Raw genomic sequence first — 18,027 nt, 5'->3', positions numbered from 1 at the left:
TTCTTAAGATGTGAAAAGGACTGCTCACATGCGTTCGTGGAGCCAAACATCGTCAGTAGCAACACTCACACGCTGGAGTGTGAAGAATGTGACGGGCAGCGTGTTCCAAGTTTTGAGAATTAGCTGGTTTGCGGGTTGACGTTTTTTCTTTTCTTCCCACTTGTGTTGGCTCGCCAGCTCTGCTTGCTGTCGTTCAAGTCTTTCCAGATCTTCATTCAGTGACTTGAACTTATTTACCCACAAGTCTGAGGCCTTCAGGTCAGCAGCTTGTAGCTCAAAATCTCTGACAGAGACACCGGGGATGTAACTCAAGTCCGTGCCATCCACAGCGCACTCGTGTGGATGGGTGATGAAATTAAAAAGATAAATGCGCTCGCGAAATTCTCCAAAGCGCACTTTGAATGACTGCAGGAGATTAGTTGTGAAGCCTGTTAGCTGCTGAAGATCAAGATATCGAAAAGGGTCACTTGCTGTGCATGCATCTTTAAATTCTTCCAGTTTTTCAAAGTGCAGCAAGCGACCTGTTTCAATGTCGGCGATGAAGAGTTCCAGCTTGTATTCAAATGCAAACACTGCTTGTTGCAGGGATAAGATTGTATTTCCAACGACTTGCATTTTCCCATTGAGGTGGTTTAGATGTCCAGTCATGTCCACGAGATAATAGAAATTCAGGAGTGTCAGCTGATGAGTGTCAGCTAACTCAGGATGCTTGACATTTTTAATTTCAAGAAAAGTCCGGATTTCGCTCAGAAAGCCACAAAATGGCTGAGCACCTTCCCCCTTGACAACCAGCAGACGTTGCTGTGCAGAAGCAGACCGGGATAACTATTCCCAACTTCATCCAGCAGTGCTTTAAACTGGCGATCAGTTAAAGCTCGGGCAACAATAAAGTTGACCACCCGAACGACCAGTGACATCACCTCGCCAAGCTGCTTGCCACACATCTGAGCACAAGCGCCTCCTAATGTAGGATTCAGTGAAAACGTCTCTTTTCATGTTCATGAAGAAACGCGACATATCCTCTGTTTTCCCCCACCATGCACGGAGCACCATCAGTGCACACCAAAACAAGTTTGTCCATTGGTAGATTTTTTTCTTTAGCAAACTCATTGAAGGATTTAAATATATCCTCCCCTCTTGTTGTCTTTTTCAGAGGCAAAACAGCAAGACTTTCCTCACGTAGTGTGTCAACGTCTACATACCTTGCTATCATGCTGAACTGGAATAAATTGCTCACGTCTGTTAACTCATCCAAAGCGATAGAAAAAAACTGTGCCGCATTTATGTCCTTCACTTGTGTCGCCTCAATTTGATTTGAAATCATGATGGTCCGATCGTGAACAGTTCTTGAAGACAGAGGCCTGTCTTTTATCCGTTTTATTATCTTGTCTTTATCCGAAAAGTCGTCATAAGGTTTATTGGCAACATCAAGCATGAAAAAAATTTGGCAAACTCACCATCTGTAAATGGCTTTCCGTTTCTCACAATTGCCAAAGCACCAGCAAAATTAGCAGAATTCCAGTCACCTTGTTGGGTCCAAACACGGAGTTGCTGCTGGCTGACTTCCACTCTGGACAGTGGCTCGTGACATGCTTTTTTTCTGCTAAAAAGTATGATACTCCTTAACTTTTTTTCTTTTTGCCATCTTTAGCCTCAACCTCAACCTTGTTGAGGCTAAAGAGTTAGATAGCAAACAATGCCAGTTCACAATAAGCCGTTGAGCGGATCCTTTTGCGCAAGCGTACATCGCCCCGCTATTTACGACAAAAAATACGACAATCCCACTTGAACAGTGTTTCCACCTCATCTGCGTTGTATATGGGATTGATAAATAAATAGACACCTTGACATGTATTTTTGCCACTTTGCCACTGAAACGACTGTGAACCGGCTTTCTTGTTGCCGGTGACAGTCGGCGGTGACAGTCACTGATCCACACATGTGCAAAGGAGTCTACTGAAACATTTTTCATCTGCGAGCCAGACGTGGCCATTAAAAGAGCCAAAGCTTCCCGACCCCTGATTTAGAGTTTCTCCAATCTGCGTATCAGCACTTCCACCTTTGGCGATCCAGAGTTTCGGATTGCAGGGCTATACGCTCTGCTTTGTTGAGGCGGCTGCTGGTCTGAAGACAAAGCTAGCACGGGAGAAGTTTCGACGAACTGCGGTTCGTCTGAAGGAGGACCGCGGAAGGCGGAAATGCTGCTACGTAGTCCTGAGAAGCTGTGTACAATCATCAGGAGCGTACAACTGTCACAAAGCCCTCTCCCCAGCCGCTAACACAAGGCTACAAGCCTGGCTGCACTGCTCCTAGTAAGTCTGTATCTCTTAGTAGCCAGAGACACGGAGATAGCACTGACATCATCGCCCCCCCTCCCCTCTGGAAATGCCAAGTAGAATTGAGTTATGCGACAAGGTGGAGGTGAAAATGGAAATGCAATCCTCTCTTTGCATTTTCGTTTTAGTTATGATACAGAATAAGTGTTTTTAAGTTGGAAATAAAAAAAACCATTTTGAAATTTTGATTTTTAATTTTATTTTTTAATCATTTGAGGCAGTTACATTTTGAAAATGAAAAAGCGTTTCTGGTTTTGACTTTTATTTATAATTATGCAACAGAATCGCTTCATTAATTTACCAGAGAACTTTTTTGAAAATGAAATGTCAAATACAATTTTCATTATAATCTTAATTAAGAGGCAGAATAAGCAGTGTTGAAGTAGAAAATGAAAAAGCATTTTGAAGGATTGATTTTTAATTTTAATTTTGAGACATTTGATGCAGTTACATTTTGACAATTAAAAAGCATTTCTGTTAATCCATTTTAATTGTCAAAGTAGACATTTCTAAATGAATTTTGCTACACATTTACCAGAGAACTTTTTGAAAATGAAATGTCAAATACCATTTTCTTTATCATTTTAATTAAGTGACAGAATAAGCGGTGTTTAAGAAGAAAATGAAAAAGCATTTTGGCAGATTGCTTTTTCTTTTTTAATTTTGAGTAAAAATTGCAGCTAAATTTTGAAAATGAAATAGCATTTCTGGTTTTGACTTTTATTTTTAATTATGCTACAGAATTGCTTCCATAATTTACCAGAGAACCTTTTCAAAATTCATTCATTCATTCATTCATTCATTCATTTTTTAAACCGTTTTTTCCCTTTTTTGAAAATGGAATGTCAAATACCATTTTTATTATCATTTTAATTAAGTGGCAGAATGAGCAGTGTTGAAGAAGAAAAAGAAAGGCATTTTGTTGGATTGCTTTTTCATTTTAATTTTGAGACAAAAAAATGTAGCTTCATTTTGAAAGTGAAAAAGCATTTCTTGTTTTGACTTTTTTTAAAATTATGCTACATAATTGCTTCCATATGTACCAGTTACTTGTTTGGATTCTTAATAGACAATTTTTCTACCTTATGGAACATGATCTACCAGATTAGCATAGGATTATTATAGGTAAATTTCAATGTACCTAAAATCTGCAATTCCTGGGTTACTTTAACTAATTTTTATTTCATTTTATTTAACCCTTGTGCTATCTTAGATGACCCCACCCTTACATTGACGTGTTCTCCCTACCATGACAAAGGTGGGTAAAGGTGGAAAGATTTCTTGTAATCCATGGACACCAGTGAAGATCACACATCATTGAAGAAAAAAGGTTCAGCACACTGTCAAGTGGGTCTAGATGACCCAACTCCCAACGTTAAAGTGCCTAGGATAGCAAAGGCTTAAATACATATTCAAATGTATCTCTAGAAAAACATCAAATTTCCTGTGTTGAGACCAACTGGAATACAGTGTGTCAATACACACGTTTACCAGCAGAGGGAAGCATGACTACACGAAGACGATCATCTTGAATTCCACGTAAATTGTGTGCACTTTGCTGAGATTTAACTTTTAAAATAAACGAATACATACCCAAAATAGTTTGTAAAATCGTTACAGTTAATACATTTGTTTCATTGAGGGAATTGATTTCATTGTTCTTAAAGTTACTTCGTCTGTCAATGTCATTGTTTTGAGTGACAGCTTGAACCGCCAATCAGTGAGCAACGTGAGGAAGGCAAATTCAGAAGAGAATGAATAAAGGACGTACATGCGCGCGTGCGCTAGACTCGTGAAAGGGAGTATGAAGGGAGAAAGATCAACGCCTCCTCGTTAACTGGTGCCCACCATACCTGTGCGTGCTTTCTTCGTGTGCTACAGCGGCTTGTAAAAAAAAAACCCAAAAACAAATAAAAAATTAAAACTGCGATAAATATCTCGAAAAATCCCATAAAAGATCATCTTAGAATAAAGTCATGGTGCCGCACGGGCCGCGACAACCTGTGGAGTGTCTACCCGGAATGAAGTCGTAATTACGCCGTCTACAGCTCGAGAGAAGGGCGACCGAGTGCTGTAAATTCTGAATGGGACTGGAAGAGCGCGCGAATGGGATGCACGGTGAGCTTCATCTGCTGCGAGGAAGACTTTCTTCAAATGCCTGTTTACCAACAGGAGGATGAGAAGAGCAAAGGCAGCCTGAAGACGGTAAGAGAGGCATGCTGTCACGCATGGGAAACTGTTTATGTGGTAAAGCTATTATTATTTTTTTCTTCCATGTAAAATAAACATGATGGAAATTGTGTTTCTGGTGTTTTTAACATGTTCTAATAATGAAGGAGAACTATAAAGAAAATCAAGATTACAACTGCATTTCTTTTTTCAAAATAATTGTGAATCAGGAGCAGATGAAAAAAATGCAGTTGGAAGAAGCTTGTACTAGCAGTGACGTAGGTGCTACAAGCTCCCTGCTTTGCTCCATTCTGATGCATCAACTTGTATACCAATGGCTCCAATATTGCTAATCATTTTGTTGCACCGGTAATGTTAGCTTGGGGTTGAGAGGGGGTGTAAACTAGCGGGAGAAAGTGTAAACAAAAGGATGATGGGAGATGCGGTCAGACTTACTCCATGTTTACAACAGGCCTACAACTCAGAGGTAAATTTCTGATCAACTGCTGCCGCTCTGCAGAAACTTGTCCTAGAATATAACACAGGTTTTTTGATATTGCCTAAAAGTGGCATAATCCTAATCAAAAGACCACTGGAAACACTTTTACAATAGATGAAAAGGTGTTTGAATGTATTTAAATACTTAATGTGTATTTAAATCAAAACATCCCAGCACTATCTTTACGTAAATAATAAGATAAGACGGCGTGACCTTTGGTTTTGGCTGACAAACTCAAGTCAGGCAGACTCGACAGCAGTAAGAAGAACTCAGTCCTACATAAGGGCTGCTGCACAGGTCGTTAAATAAGCAGGAAACAGCCTGCACACAGCCATTAATCCAGGTATACTGGCTGTCTGTGCCTGCTTTGACTGAAGGTATTCCAACATGCTTCCTTAAGTAAATGAAGTAAACCATTCACCTTTATGAATGCTCAAGGCAACTTAAAAACAAAACAAAACAGAACAAAAAAACCTCCCAAGTTTGGTCACGCTTGCAGTAAATAACATCAGAAGAATCAGAACACCCACCTATCCTGAGGTAACAGATAGAACTCACACTTTGTTTTTATGATGCCTGGTTTGTTATTAACACACGCATGCATTTTTTTGTAGTCTCATGCGCTTTTTCTGACCTACTGACCGTGTCCACATTTAAATAAATCAGTAATCTTCACACTTACATAAAAAAGTCTCCCAAGATCCTCCAGTGATCCTCCACCTTCTTAGCTTGATTCCAATTTGAAGTCGTTAAATTCATCTGTAATGAATAGAGGTAGGTGAGCTTTTATTGTGACAGGTAGCGACGTGTATTGGCAAGAGTCTAGCAATACGACACATATCGTGATAGATCCAAAAGTTATACCGGAGCAATTTTTCAATCTCTTTATTTAATAAGTATGTGTCATGTTAACGGAGAACGAAAACAGACCCAGATGCTGGAACCCGTAAAGATCACAGACACAAGAATGGATCTAGTCACTGTTTATTGTCCAGGAGGAAACTGTTATTCAGAAGAAGTGTTATTGTGCTGAAGGAGGAATCTGTGATGGTGTTGGGATGATAGAAGAGCGTTAGTCCCAGTGGAGGAGGAAGTGAGTGCTGGATGCGGTCCAAGATGGTGAGTGGAGTATTCCTCGTTTCTGTTGTTATGCGTAGTTCACGTCTGGAGCGAATCGGTGGTACTTAAGGAATGATGATAGCGGCTGCGTGGCGAGAAGTTGTGGCGTGGCCAGAGGTCGAGTACTCAGGTGTAACCAGACAGTGAGTTGATGTGAAGACCCAGGCACGAGTGGTGATAGATACTGTAGACAAGGAGGTAGTCGTTAGTACACGAGCCAGAGTACAACGATCTAGATATAACTTTAGGTTTCAAGATTAACCTGACCCCAAGTACTGCACCACAGAGGGCAAACAAACTGGCGATGAATACTGGAGCAGGCATATCTTAAATAGAGGTCAGAGCAGGAGTGCTGATGAAGTGAGTGCCATGGAATAGATTCTACCTGGAGAGGAAGAGCAGAGAAGGGAGGGGGGGAAAAGAGTAGATCCTCCGGGGCACCATGACAGTATGACTTAGATTAAAACTCTACCCAAATGGTAAAATTAATTTTATTTAATGATCACATTTGGCTTTTACCCAAGCAAATTCAAATAGTTTTTTGTTGTTGTTGTAAATTAAGATATATTTGTTCTTAAACGGAACAGTCAACATTGTCCGATTTGCGTACTAAAATATTTATCGCTGTATGGAAAAAGATAGAATCAAATTTCCTAAACCAATGAGGTTCTGTAGGTAGTGCATGTTTCATAATAACAAAAACCACAAGGCTGGATGAATATTTAACAACTAGCGGTCAGGGGTTTAAGAGGAAAACAAGAGTCAGACGCTGAAGGACGCTCATAAATAATTCAATTAATATTGTCTTGACAGCATTTTAAATTGATACGATAAGTATTGCCAAATGAAATATTGTGATAGATTGCTGGTAGTTGAGAGGTTTTAGCAAATATTAGGGCTACCTATGTTTCAAAATGTTTAATACAGTTTGCATTATTCCATTGAATTCATCTATATTTACATTGATTTTTACAGCCGTTACCTGTGACAACTTGATTCTGTGTTACTACTGCTTTTTGATTGACTCCAGTGGTCTTTCATCTGCATCATACATTCTTTGGAAATTTTGTACCTACACTTGGTCTGCTTTTCCTAACCAGAAATGTTTTGTAGTTGTAAGAATGGCTCATATAGGGACAATATTGCCCAAGAAGTTTAGAAAAACTGCACAAAAAACAAACAAACAGCTAGCCTCGTCTTCTTTTTACTACTATCATATACTTAAAAGTGGCATGTTTACCTTCTAGACGTTTTTTCAGAGTTAGGTTATGTCCGAATTCCGTAACCCTAATCCCCAACAGACTATGTGCTATGTGAGACTGTCCAGTTCCCTGGATTTTAATGCAATTTGGAGACATGTTCACTACTTTTTTTTTCTTTTTAAACGTCAAAAATTATGTCACTCATTTGCTGAAGTCCATTTAACTCCCTAAAGTTGTTAGCTTCTGCCGTTTTAAAAACGACAATTCATTCAAATGCAAAGAATTGTGGTCTATATTCGTCAGTCTAGTGAGTATTGATGCACACTGGTTTTCTTTGTCTTTGTTTTCTTTGTATAAGCTGACATCTGGCTCCAAACTGTACCAAGGGCTCCAATATTGATAATCACTTTGTTGCACTGGTAATGTTAGCTTGGGGTTGTGAGGGGCTGTAAACTAGCTGGAGAGAACATGTAGCTACAAGGGGTTTCCGTGCCAGTCCCCAGCCCATATAAAAGAAAGAATTGTGTCACGAAGGGCCTCCAAATCAAGTGCAGAGTAAAAATCTCTGCCAAACCGCCTGTGCAAATCAGTGAAAGTTGATTTGCTGTGGTGACCCCTGAAGGGATATGCCGAAATGTGAAGTAAAAAACCTGACATTTTTCATGTCTGTAATGCACTTTGGTTTAACCCAGGGGTCGGCAACCGGCGGCTCCGGAGCCGCATGCAGCTCTTTCATGCCTGTGCTTCGGCTCTCTGTGTTTTTGTAAAATAACTATCATGTTTTAAGATTGTCGTGGTGCCTTTAACACTGCCAGGTAGTGCGAGCTGGCAGGAGGTTGAGAGCAGGCCTGTCTGCAGCTGTGAACGCCGGCCAGAGTCTGTTATGGGATGGAAAGTTTTTCTGGAAAAACAGTCGGCGGGGATCTCGTAGGGGACACATGAACGCCCCCCCCACCAAAACTTACTCCCAAAAAAAGCCTTTTTTCCGCCTAGACTAAAACCACCCATTTCCGTGTGAAATTAAATAAATTTGCGTTACAGCGCCCCTACTATCCTGTCACCTTGTTGCTACGATGACCGTATGTTGCGCTGTCTGTCTAGAATACGCTGGAGCCCCCCTCCAGTGTGCATGCGGGGGAAACAATAAACAGGTAGAGAGGTTGTCATCTATTAAATTAATATAATTTATTGGGTTTACTGGATTTAAAGAGAAAAAAAATAGAAACGTGTCTGGATCAAAGGGAATTTGTTTTAAAAGATGTGAAAGTCTATTCAAGGTTATGGAAAATGGACAAAAGATCAAACGAAAAAGCACGCTCATAAAGAATAAAAATAATTAAAATAAATAATTAAATAAATATTTTTGAATCAATACAAGCCCCTACTGTTGCGGCTCCCTGTGCTTTCATCTCAGTGGGAAACTGATCCAAATGGCTCTTTGAGAGGTACAGGTTACTGACCCCTGGTTTAACCTCTGCTCTTCTGTTTGAAGTAAACAACTGCAGGGTTTGCTTTCAACCAAATCAGGAGTCCCACTGTTCAGGTGAGCAGTTCCTCCCACCTGTTAAAGAAAACAAACTGTTTGGGAAAACAAACTTTGGTGTGGACCAAACAGCAAACCAACTGTAGCTACTATTAAATAGCACATATTGCTAAAAATAATTGGTTGTGATAAAACTATAACATTTCTCCGTAGTCTTTTTTTTATTTTATATTAGACACCTTTATATGATTGTTAATTTTTTTTTTTTTGCCTCTCGCAATTAGCATTTTTATGCGCTTAAATATCACATTTAAATCCGCATTGGAAAATAATACACTAGTATTTTTTGCACACTGTTGTCCTGACTTACTGCACTTTAATCAGGTTATTTATCCTGCTACTGGCAAGGGAGAGGTGCTTTGGTGTGTCTAAGCTCAAGCGACTTTATTTGGATATAATGAGCTTTTGGCAGCCATAGACACAGCTGGCACTTTCAGGGCTATGGGTACATGGAGATCTGTGGAAAGTGAGTGCCCGAGCACAGTCAGTTGAGCTGTGGTTCAAGTAATGAAGTGGTGCTTAAGTGTTGAAAATAGCCTCTTGAATGGAGCAGCCCAGACTCTGCCGGGCTGGAAGTCAACAATCAGCAACTGCTACAGGTTTTAGAGAAGCAACATTAAGTGTTTTCTGGAGTTACTGCTCTGTAAGAAGTTATGTAAATGGAAGGTTGAAGTTGAACTCTTTAAATACAAATACCGTAGATCACATGCACAGAGGAAGGCCTGTAGCGTCAAACTTCAAAGAGAGTAAGCAATAGCATAAAAAGTAAGAGCATCATGTAAACACATGTTGCCTAATCTTTAAAGTGGAGAGAGTTTGATGGGATTAATGAAGAATGTGTGCTTTGTAGTTGTCTCAGTTGTGGTGGAGAATGCGTCACAAAGGATTGACAAATGCAAATTTTTTTGGTTTTAGCAAACTTTTTGTTTTTGCATATATGAACTTTGATGTGTGGTATGAGCTCATATTTTATCGTCTGTTTCTTGCCCTCTGTGAAGAAACTATTGCCGGCAATGTATCCTTGTATAAATCATTGCAAGGACACTCCTCACTCAGAATAGCAGTTTGTAATCCTGGTGTCAAGTGTTGAGCAGCTGATGTTGAGAGAAATAAAAGGAAGTAAGAGGGTACTCTTAGGTCTTCTACTATACAGCTGTTTTGTCTAAATTAGTTTATGATAAAGACTTTGGCAATGTTGTGTTTGTTTCTTTCTTTTAATTGCTCTCTTCAGGGGTTACACGCTTCGCACATGTGATTGGGCTCTAGTTTTTATGGTGGATGCACCTTACTGACCCAACTCTGCATTTACCCACACTTGGGCTTCCCCATGTGGTTTCACTAACTTATACCAGCTAGTCCTAGGCGGTCTCCATTCAAGCACTTGGCCCAATGCTGCTTAGCCTGATTAGTCAAGACAGGGCATGTCCAGGGCAGCGCGGCTGTATTAACTTTACATAGAAGAGTTCTTGTAGACAATCACATTTTAGGGATATCTATATCTCTCTGTATGTTTTCTGCTTTGAGGGACATGTTAACACCTAGCTATGGTATATTGCTTTGATGCTATATGTTTAACAAAACAGACTAAATCCGATTTTCTGAATAGGACTTGCTTTTTCCTTGGGAAATTATGTTTTTCTGATTTGGTACATTCCTTCCAGAGGAGAACCCTTTATGTTAGCAACCGCAGAGAGATAAGCTGAGCATGACACAGGAGTAAGTTGGAACAGCGGCAAGCAGCAGGGTTGATTATATCAGTCAATGAAATTCATAATTGTGTCTTCTGTTGTATCACCATAATTTCCCCTATTCTATCAGAATGAACGAGAAGGGAGTTTCTGGGAGTAAATGCGGTTTTGGTTGCACAGACAAAAACACAGCTGGGATTTTTTTAATCCAACCTAAGGGCTGCACTGTGGTGTAGTGGTTAGCACTTTTGCTTCACATTGAAAATATCCTCATTCAAATCCTGGCTTTAGCTCTTTTGCTCTAGTGCATGTGTGGATTTTCTCCAGGCACTGTGGTTTCCTTCCATAGTCCAAAAACATGCATTGTAGGTCAATTGGTGAATCTACATTGTCCCTTGGAGTGAATATGAGTGGTTTTGATTGTATGGCCCTTTGACAGACTGGCAAACCCAATATGGGAGGGTTGGCTCAAAAAAGCATTGAAGAGCCACTCCAATAAAAGTTGTGTTTTGGAGTTTTTAACATGTTCTTGTAGCATTTTTTTCATGATGGAAGACACATGAAAAGGGATTTATTATTATTATTAAATCTGTGTTTTAGAGTATTTCTTTTTCCAAATTTTTATGAATCAGGACCAGAGGAAAAAATGCAGTTAAAAAAAACTCTTAGTTGTGACATAGAAACTGAGATTGGTGGGCCAAAGTCTTCCTGCTCTGCTCCATTCGGATGCATTGCTTTGTGGTTGTCAAGACTCAACTTCCAAACTTTAACAGCTCATATTTTTAGTTCTCAAACACAAATGAACTTAGGTCAAACTCACTGCTAAATATGTCTGTGAAGGCTAAAGGTATGGCAGGATAAATGTTGGTTATTTTAAAAAAACTAAAAAAACATGCTTTCTGAATGCATACAATGATGAATATCACCTTTGTTTGGTCTGCTGAAAGCCTGATAAAAATCAAATCTTTTCCTGCACAGAAATTTGCCATTGAATGTGTACTCTGGCTACACGCCACTTGACACCCTGCAGGTGGCAAATAGTTAGCTTGTTTAAGCTCCTGCTCGAGGAGCAGCTTTCTTCAGAGGGATTGGAACAGCAGCACTGTGTGGTTGATTTGGAGGCGTTAGGATAAGTTTTGCAGACAGACCAAGGTAGCTAACGCTAGCTTAATTTTGGTACTTTAAATGCAGCTATTTCCTTAAAACAATCACACACCAGCTCCTTTAAAGTGTTGCTAAAACAGGGAAGCTGTACATAGGCTGTGTCCAAATGTGTTCACTACTACCTTATCTCTAAAAGATTATGGGACATCGTGGGACATGCATTATGTTCTATATTTTTGTAACATCACTGCACACTAGACAGACTTAGCTGTTTGTAATTTAGTGTATTATGAACTCAGCTATTATAGGAAAAACATTTTACATATATTTAAAATTTGATCCAGTGTTTGTTGTCAGCAGAAGACTGTAATATGGTTTGGTTAGAATAGGCTTTTAATTCAGTTTCTGGGGTGGGAGTAAATTCTTAAAAAAGTATTTAATGTTTCTTAGTAACAAAAAACTTTTTCAGATTAGTTGCAAGTGTTTGTGAAAAGAAAGACATTATTAAATCCAGAGATATTTCCGGCTACACCTAAATAACCCACACTTTTTGAAACATTGTAAACATTCTACCATACCTGATCAAGGGGGATCAGCTGATTCTGACTTATAGAAAAGCTGTTGTTCATATTGGCTTTGCACGATAGGAAACATTGTACGGACATAAAGTGTTTCCTATTGGCGCAAAGCCACTTTTCTGCGTCAGAATCAGCTGAATTACGTGAACTGCGAAAGCACTTCACTACTGTTAAGTGTTGCATATCAGCGCAGAGTTGCTTTTCTCCACTTCAGAACCCGCTAAGATTATGTTAATTGCGTCAATGGTTAAAGAGTTACGGAAGTTGAAAGAGTTTAAACACTGGAGCTAAAGCTTCGGTATAAAAGGGTTAAACACTTGTTGGGTCTAAAGTGAAAAGTGATTTTCTTCATTTACATAAAATCTGATAAATTTTTTCCACTTTTTCCAAATCTTTGCATTAGCAAGTGTTTTTTTTTTTAACAAACAAGACTAAACTGTAAGTATAAATAATGTTACCTTTTAACATAGAGCCAAGAAAATAAAGAAAGCTAGTCTTGATTGAACTTTCAAGCCTGTTAAGTGAGCCTCTCTATTTTCCTTGTCCCCCTGTCTCTAAATTCCCACCAAAGTGTCAGACAGGGGGCTTTCCTGGGATTTGAAGACTTTTGATAAAGGTATGCAGTGAACTGAAAGTTACCGGCCACCCCATATAGCATTCCACTGGATGCTTTAGCTGTGGGAAACAGTGCGTCCTCTGTGCTGTGTCTCTTGGGAGGCCTATCATTTCACTTCAACCTGCCGACACCGACCAGCACATGGGCTGCAAAACAAGACCCTCTCTGTGTGTTCCTGTGCAGAGGTGTGTAGTGTGTGCTTGACCCCGCGGACTACTGGAGCTATGTTAATCTCATATAGGAGGGATTCAGCAAATTAGATTTTGATTATCAACCAATCTATATACTGTAGACACTTTCACTTTCAGTATTGGTTTCTTCTGATTGATTATTATTTAAAAAAACATATTATGGTTTTTTTAATGATGTATATAGAACCCATGTCAAATGTTTTATGCAGTATTTGCATTTTTCTTAAAGATGTAAACAAACAATTTGACAACTGGACTTTGTCTAACAGATTTTTTTAACTGCATATTTTAAATTTTTAAAATTTTGTTGCTCCGTTTTTAAATAATTTAAAATGAATGAAGACGAAAAAACAAAACTTTGACAGATTAAAACAACAATCTTGTCTTTTGTGAACCTTAATTGCTGAAATGCGCTTAAAACAGTTAAGATTTTACTGTCATATTAGTGAGAAGTTGCCATTGCTTTAGTTGACTGTGAGACATTTCCCTTGTTTGTTGTTGTTTTTATTGTTAAGCGTATTGCTAAACTGCTATTATTTACATTACAGCTCTATTATTAAAGCCTTAAAAGATTTTAAGCCAGATTTTCTCAAAAACTTAAAGGTCAGTATGAGGTACGTATATTTAAAAAAACTTTTGTAAAACAATAAAATAATTGTCTGAGTCAAGCCAACAGATAAATATAAAGCTCAACAAACTAAAAGTCACATCAATCTTGTTTGATAAATTTTATAGTAATTTTATGACATTGGACACTAGTGTGTAAGAACAAGTGTGAAGATTAAGATTTTAAAAGATTCAATATTTTACACAAAATCGTTTATTTTATTTGCATGCCATAGAAGTGAAAACACATTTGTTACATTTTTCTTGTAGGAGTAAAACTTTATTTTAATATGTTACAGATATATATCTAAATTATATGCACATACTTTTTTTCACATTGGATTTTGAGAGATTACCACATATGTGATGCATTATAATGCATTTGGATAAGGGAATACAATGCAAGTCTCCATTGATTGTCTTTAATTGACTATAATTCAATAGTATGGTAGACAAATTCAGATGCAAAAGCCAATGTCTTCTCTTTAAAATGACAGTTATGTGTCCATTTTCTTGGAATATAAAAGCCTAAGACTTTGCAGATTCTCCCAAATACCGTCTGATAGCTTTATGTAGGAGCAAAAGTGGCCTCAGTACTCCCCCCCCCCCCCCCATCTTTTCTATAGCAATTGGCATGAATGATAAAGCATTTGCACTTTGCAACACTGAAATCTTACAGTCTCACTGTAGGGGTTTTGGTTGCCTTTCACAGCAGTTCTGAATGAAGGACAGAGAACTTAGCTCTCTGGAGTTTCATCTCTTTGGTTTCACGTTGTGTCTTTTGTTGATAGCTGCAGTCTCTGTCTTTATTTTTTTAGGGTCTTTTTAGCTAAAGTCAGATACCCCAGGGCTCAAAGGGTAATTACCATGACAGCGAGGCAGCAGTTAAGTTTGACGGCTACTAAGTCGCCCGACATGTTTTCATCATCAGGTGAATGTTTTTCTTTGGGGATGTCATAAATCTCTCCTTTGACATGCTGCATTTACTCTGAATATACACACAGGAAGAAAGACCCCAGGTTTTTTCTTTCTTTACCTTTTACTTTGCACTAAGGCTTGTAACAAGCTGAGGCAGATCATTGTTGCCAGTTCTCCCTTACTACTTTTTTAAAGGCTAGGTTTGCACGCTAGGACATTCCATTGTAAAGGAATTTCATAGGTATTCTCTCTGGAATTTTGCTTTTTAGTAAAAAGTAAGCAAAAGTTGTATTGATTCCTTTATGTCTCATTTCAAAACCAAACCAATTCACGAGATTACTTATAAGGAAAAGAATTTACCAAATGAATTAACAGAACTGTGAAGACATTTCCAGTTCTTAATAAATAATAACAATAAAAAGCAGTATAAGTATCATATTATAGTCTAATCATTAATAAATACCAATATCTATCTTTTCGTCTTAGTCTGCAGGGGGGAGGACTGTTTTTTTACTCGATAAAAGAGTTTGTTGAGTTGTTATTATTAAGCTGTGAGCTCAGGAAACTAAATAGCATTCCATAGAGGAAAAAAAGACTAGAAAAGACACTACACTTCACGTTTCACATTTAATCCCCGTTAATGAAAGAAAATATGTCCCACCCTGTAAACCAGACTGAAGAATCTTTCATTAAAACACACTCTTGGACGGAATGCAACATGTGTTGCACACGCCTTAAGGCCAGCATGAACATGCCACACATATATGACATGCACAGTTTGTTTAACACCTTTGATACATTCCTTAAAGGAGAAGGTATTGTGTCAACTTTGTTCTTGTGTAAAGTCAGTAGAATGAGTTATGTACATTTAAAATGGACATCATTTTTTTATGCACATATTTTTTTTACGAGCTGATTATTTCTAGTTTATTTATTACATCATGACGGTAGGATTAAGATCTTATTGAATATTATGAAAATGTATTTCTCTGATAATTCAAAGCAATATTCAATTCTAAATTAACCCCGTGTGCTATCCTACGGGATCAAGATGACCATTAACGTGTTTTTTACTACCATGACAAAGGTGGATAAAGGTGGAAAGATTTCATGTAATCCATGGACACCAGTGAGGTTCACAAATCATTGAAGAAAAAAGGTTCAGAGCACTGTCTAGTGGGTCTAAATGACCCAAATCCCAATGTTAAAGTGCCTAGGATAGCACAAGGGTTAAGACTGCATTATGTAGTTCAGGCTTGCAATTTGAAAATGCATTTTGTAAATTAAAATCTAGTGTGAAAATCAGTAAGTCAGTTTGCCTTTTTAAATAAAATTAAAAAATAAAGCAAAATCCATTAGTATTTTAAATTGTTAATGTTTAAATTTCTATTTATTTCCATACACACTTTAGTCATGCACTGTAAACCCCCCCCATGTAATACCTTTTATTTTACAGGTAATCATGCTTTTTGTGCTTCAAAATTCAAAGATGAAGGTGAGATATATTTAACATTGACCTAAAAAGTAACTATAATAAAAGTTATTATTTATTGTGTTATAAACCATATAATAGACAGTTTTTAGATATTATTTCCCTAATTATATTTGCAGTGAAGCTTTAAATGAGAAACTATTGGAAGCATAATGTAACTTCACATTCACTTCCTTATATGTTTTGTGGGATAACACTAACATAAAGGCAATATGGTAAATTCCTCAAATGCAGTTCTTTGAGCATAAAAATCCCTGAATAAAGGCTGATTTTATATAAGTGTCAGTCATTTTTAAATAAAAATTGCAACAGCAAACAACAATTTAGAAGAAATACTGCATGGCAGCAATTTGGTAGAAAGACATAAATGCCTTTGATGTTCCTGCAGAACCTTTTTTTTGTTCCACATTGACTTTCCCAGACAGGGAAAATCAGGTATTGGATTACCTCGATTGAGGGGTTTTACCCTTTAATCCCACATCATTTTACATCAGAGTATTCACAGGACTCCTGAGAAATCCGCCTTGTTGCCTCCTTCTACAGGCCTATCTGTCTTGGCAGCTTCGTGGCATAACTCTGAAAATAGCCTGAATACCTGCACATCATTCTATTGTGCTCTTAGGGACTGAGCATAAGCTGTGACTGGAGGCTTCTATTTCCTTGGGTATGCAAGTAATATAGTGCTTGCTGACATGGGATAACTGGCAGTTGCATCACAAGATATAATATTGGAGCTTCTGGAAAAATGTCATCCTTTTTGAACCATTGAAAGTGAAAGACAACCACACTAACTTGTTGAAAGTTACTGTTAATTGTTACTTAATCCTTAACCGGGGCGATCTATTTTTTACATTAAGTAACGGAAAAACAAATAAGATTGATTGGGAAGATTAAATATTTTACAGCTAATCTTTTACTTTATTTGCATTTATTTTACTCAGAAAAATGTACCCTTATCCTTAAAGGAAACATTGTAATGCATTTAACATGTTTAGGTTCCTTTCAGTTACAAAAAAAGCAGAACAAGATAGACTGTTTTATTAATAATCTGCTCATTATACTGCAACTCTGTTACTTATCATTGGACTGCATGACATTCCATATTTGCACTTGCTGCATTCCTGGAATGTCTTGTGTCATTTGGTGCAATTGTTTTGGATTAGTGCTAAACCCCAATGCAACCAGGCAGGTGACACATGTTCACGCTTAAGTTGAGATGTGTCCAGTTGTTTTTGGGGGTTTAAATAATGGAGTTGCCAAACAAATGCTCTAGGGCCTCATCTAAGTTGAAATATTTGAAAAATATGTAAGCTATAGTCTATTTTGTAAAAAGTAACTGTAGTTTTATAATAAAGTTGTGGGACATTTGTTTTTATTTAAATTCCTTTGCAAAAATTGCCTAAGTTTTTAGGATGATTAAAAAAAAAGATGCAGCAAGTTCTGCTAAATCAGATCTTAAAAGTTGTCGGATGTTGTTTAGTAGATTCCAAATGTAAACATAATCACTCTATGTTAGCTCTAAAGTTTTGCTCAGATGCAATCTCTTTTATAGTTTGTCACTCAGAGTTTATGTAGTCATAAGTGAAAATTAAAATGCCACTAAAATCCTGTAAAAAAAACAAAAGTTGAAACATGCTAACTAGCTCTTACTTTTTTAAAGGCCCACTCCAATCACCCGATTTTTTCCCCCCATACTTAAGGAAAGCAATAAGTACAAATGGCGCACAACTTAAAACAAATTTTGCTTTTATTTAATCAAACGCAAGACAAATGTAACCCCCATTTCTGGGATGAATAATAAATAAATGAACACACTCTTGGGATCAAAGTCCCAGCTGTGTTTTAAGTCACACTTTTTAGTCTAGACTCAAAGGAGATTAACATTCACCTTGAAGGCCCGTACACACCGGGACAAATTTCGCCCGCGATATTCGCCGACGTTTAACGCCTCGTGACTAAACAAAGG

The 18,027-nt window shown here is 37.9% G+C and overlaps 1 protein-coding gene across 27 annotated transcripts in view; it reads left to right on the top strand.

Annotated features, from left to right (window-relative positions):
• Nucleotides 1-4,122: 4,122 nt before the first annotated feature.
• Nucleotides 4,123-18,027, top strand: part of tns1b (tensin 1b) — a 172,524-nt gene continuing 158,619 nt past the window's right edge. For 26 of the 27 annotated variants that reach the window (XM_078939393.1, XM_078939388.1, XM_078939394.1 and 23 more), the window contains exon 1: nt 4,123-4,541. In XM_078939393.1, coding sequence (XP_078795519.1) covers nt 4,443-4,541 — 99 coding nt within the window. In that variant the 5' untranslated portion in view covers nt 4,123-4,442. The remainder of the gene's footprint in view (nt 4,542-18,027) is intronic. The other variant, XM_078939419.1, reaches the window with a different exon arrangement.

This window comes from Oryzias latipes, chromosome 21 (assembly GCF_053564925.1).
Source record: "Oryzias latipes strain Hd-rR chromosome 21, Olatipes_Hd-rR_3.1".
NCBI lineage: Eukaryota > Metazoa > Chordata > Actinopteri > Beloniformes > Adrianichthyidae > Oryzias > Oryzias latipes.
This window is presented reverse-complemented; position numbering and strand designations above follow the sequence as displayed.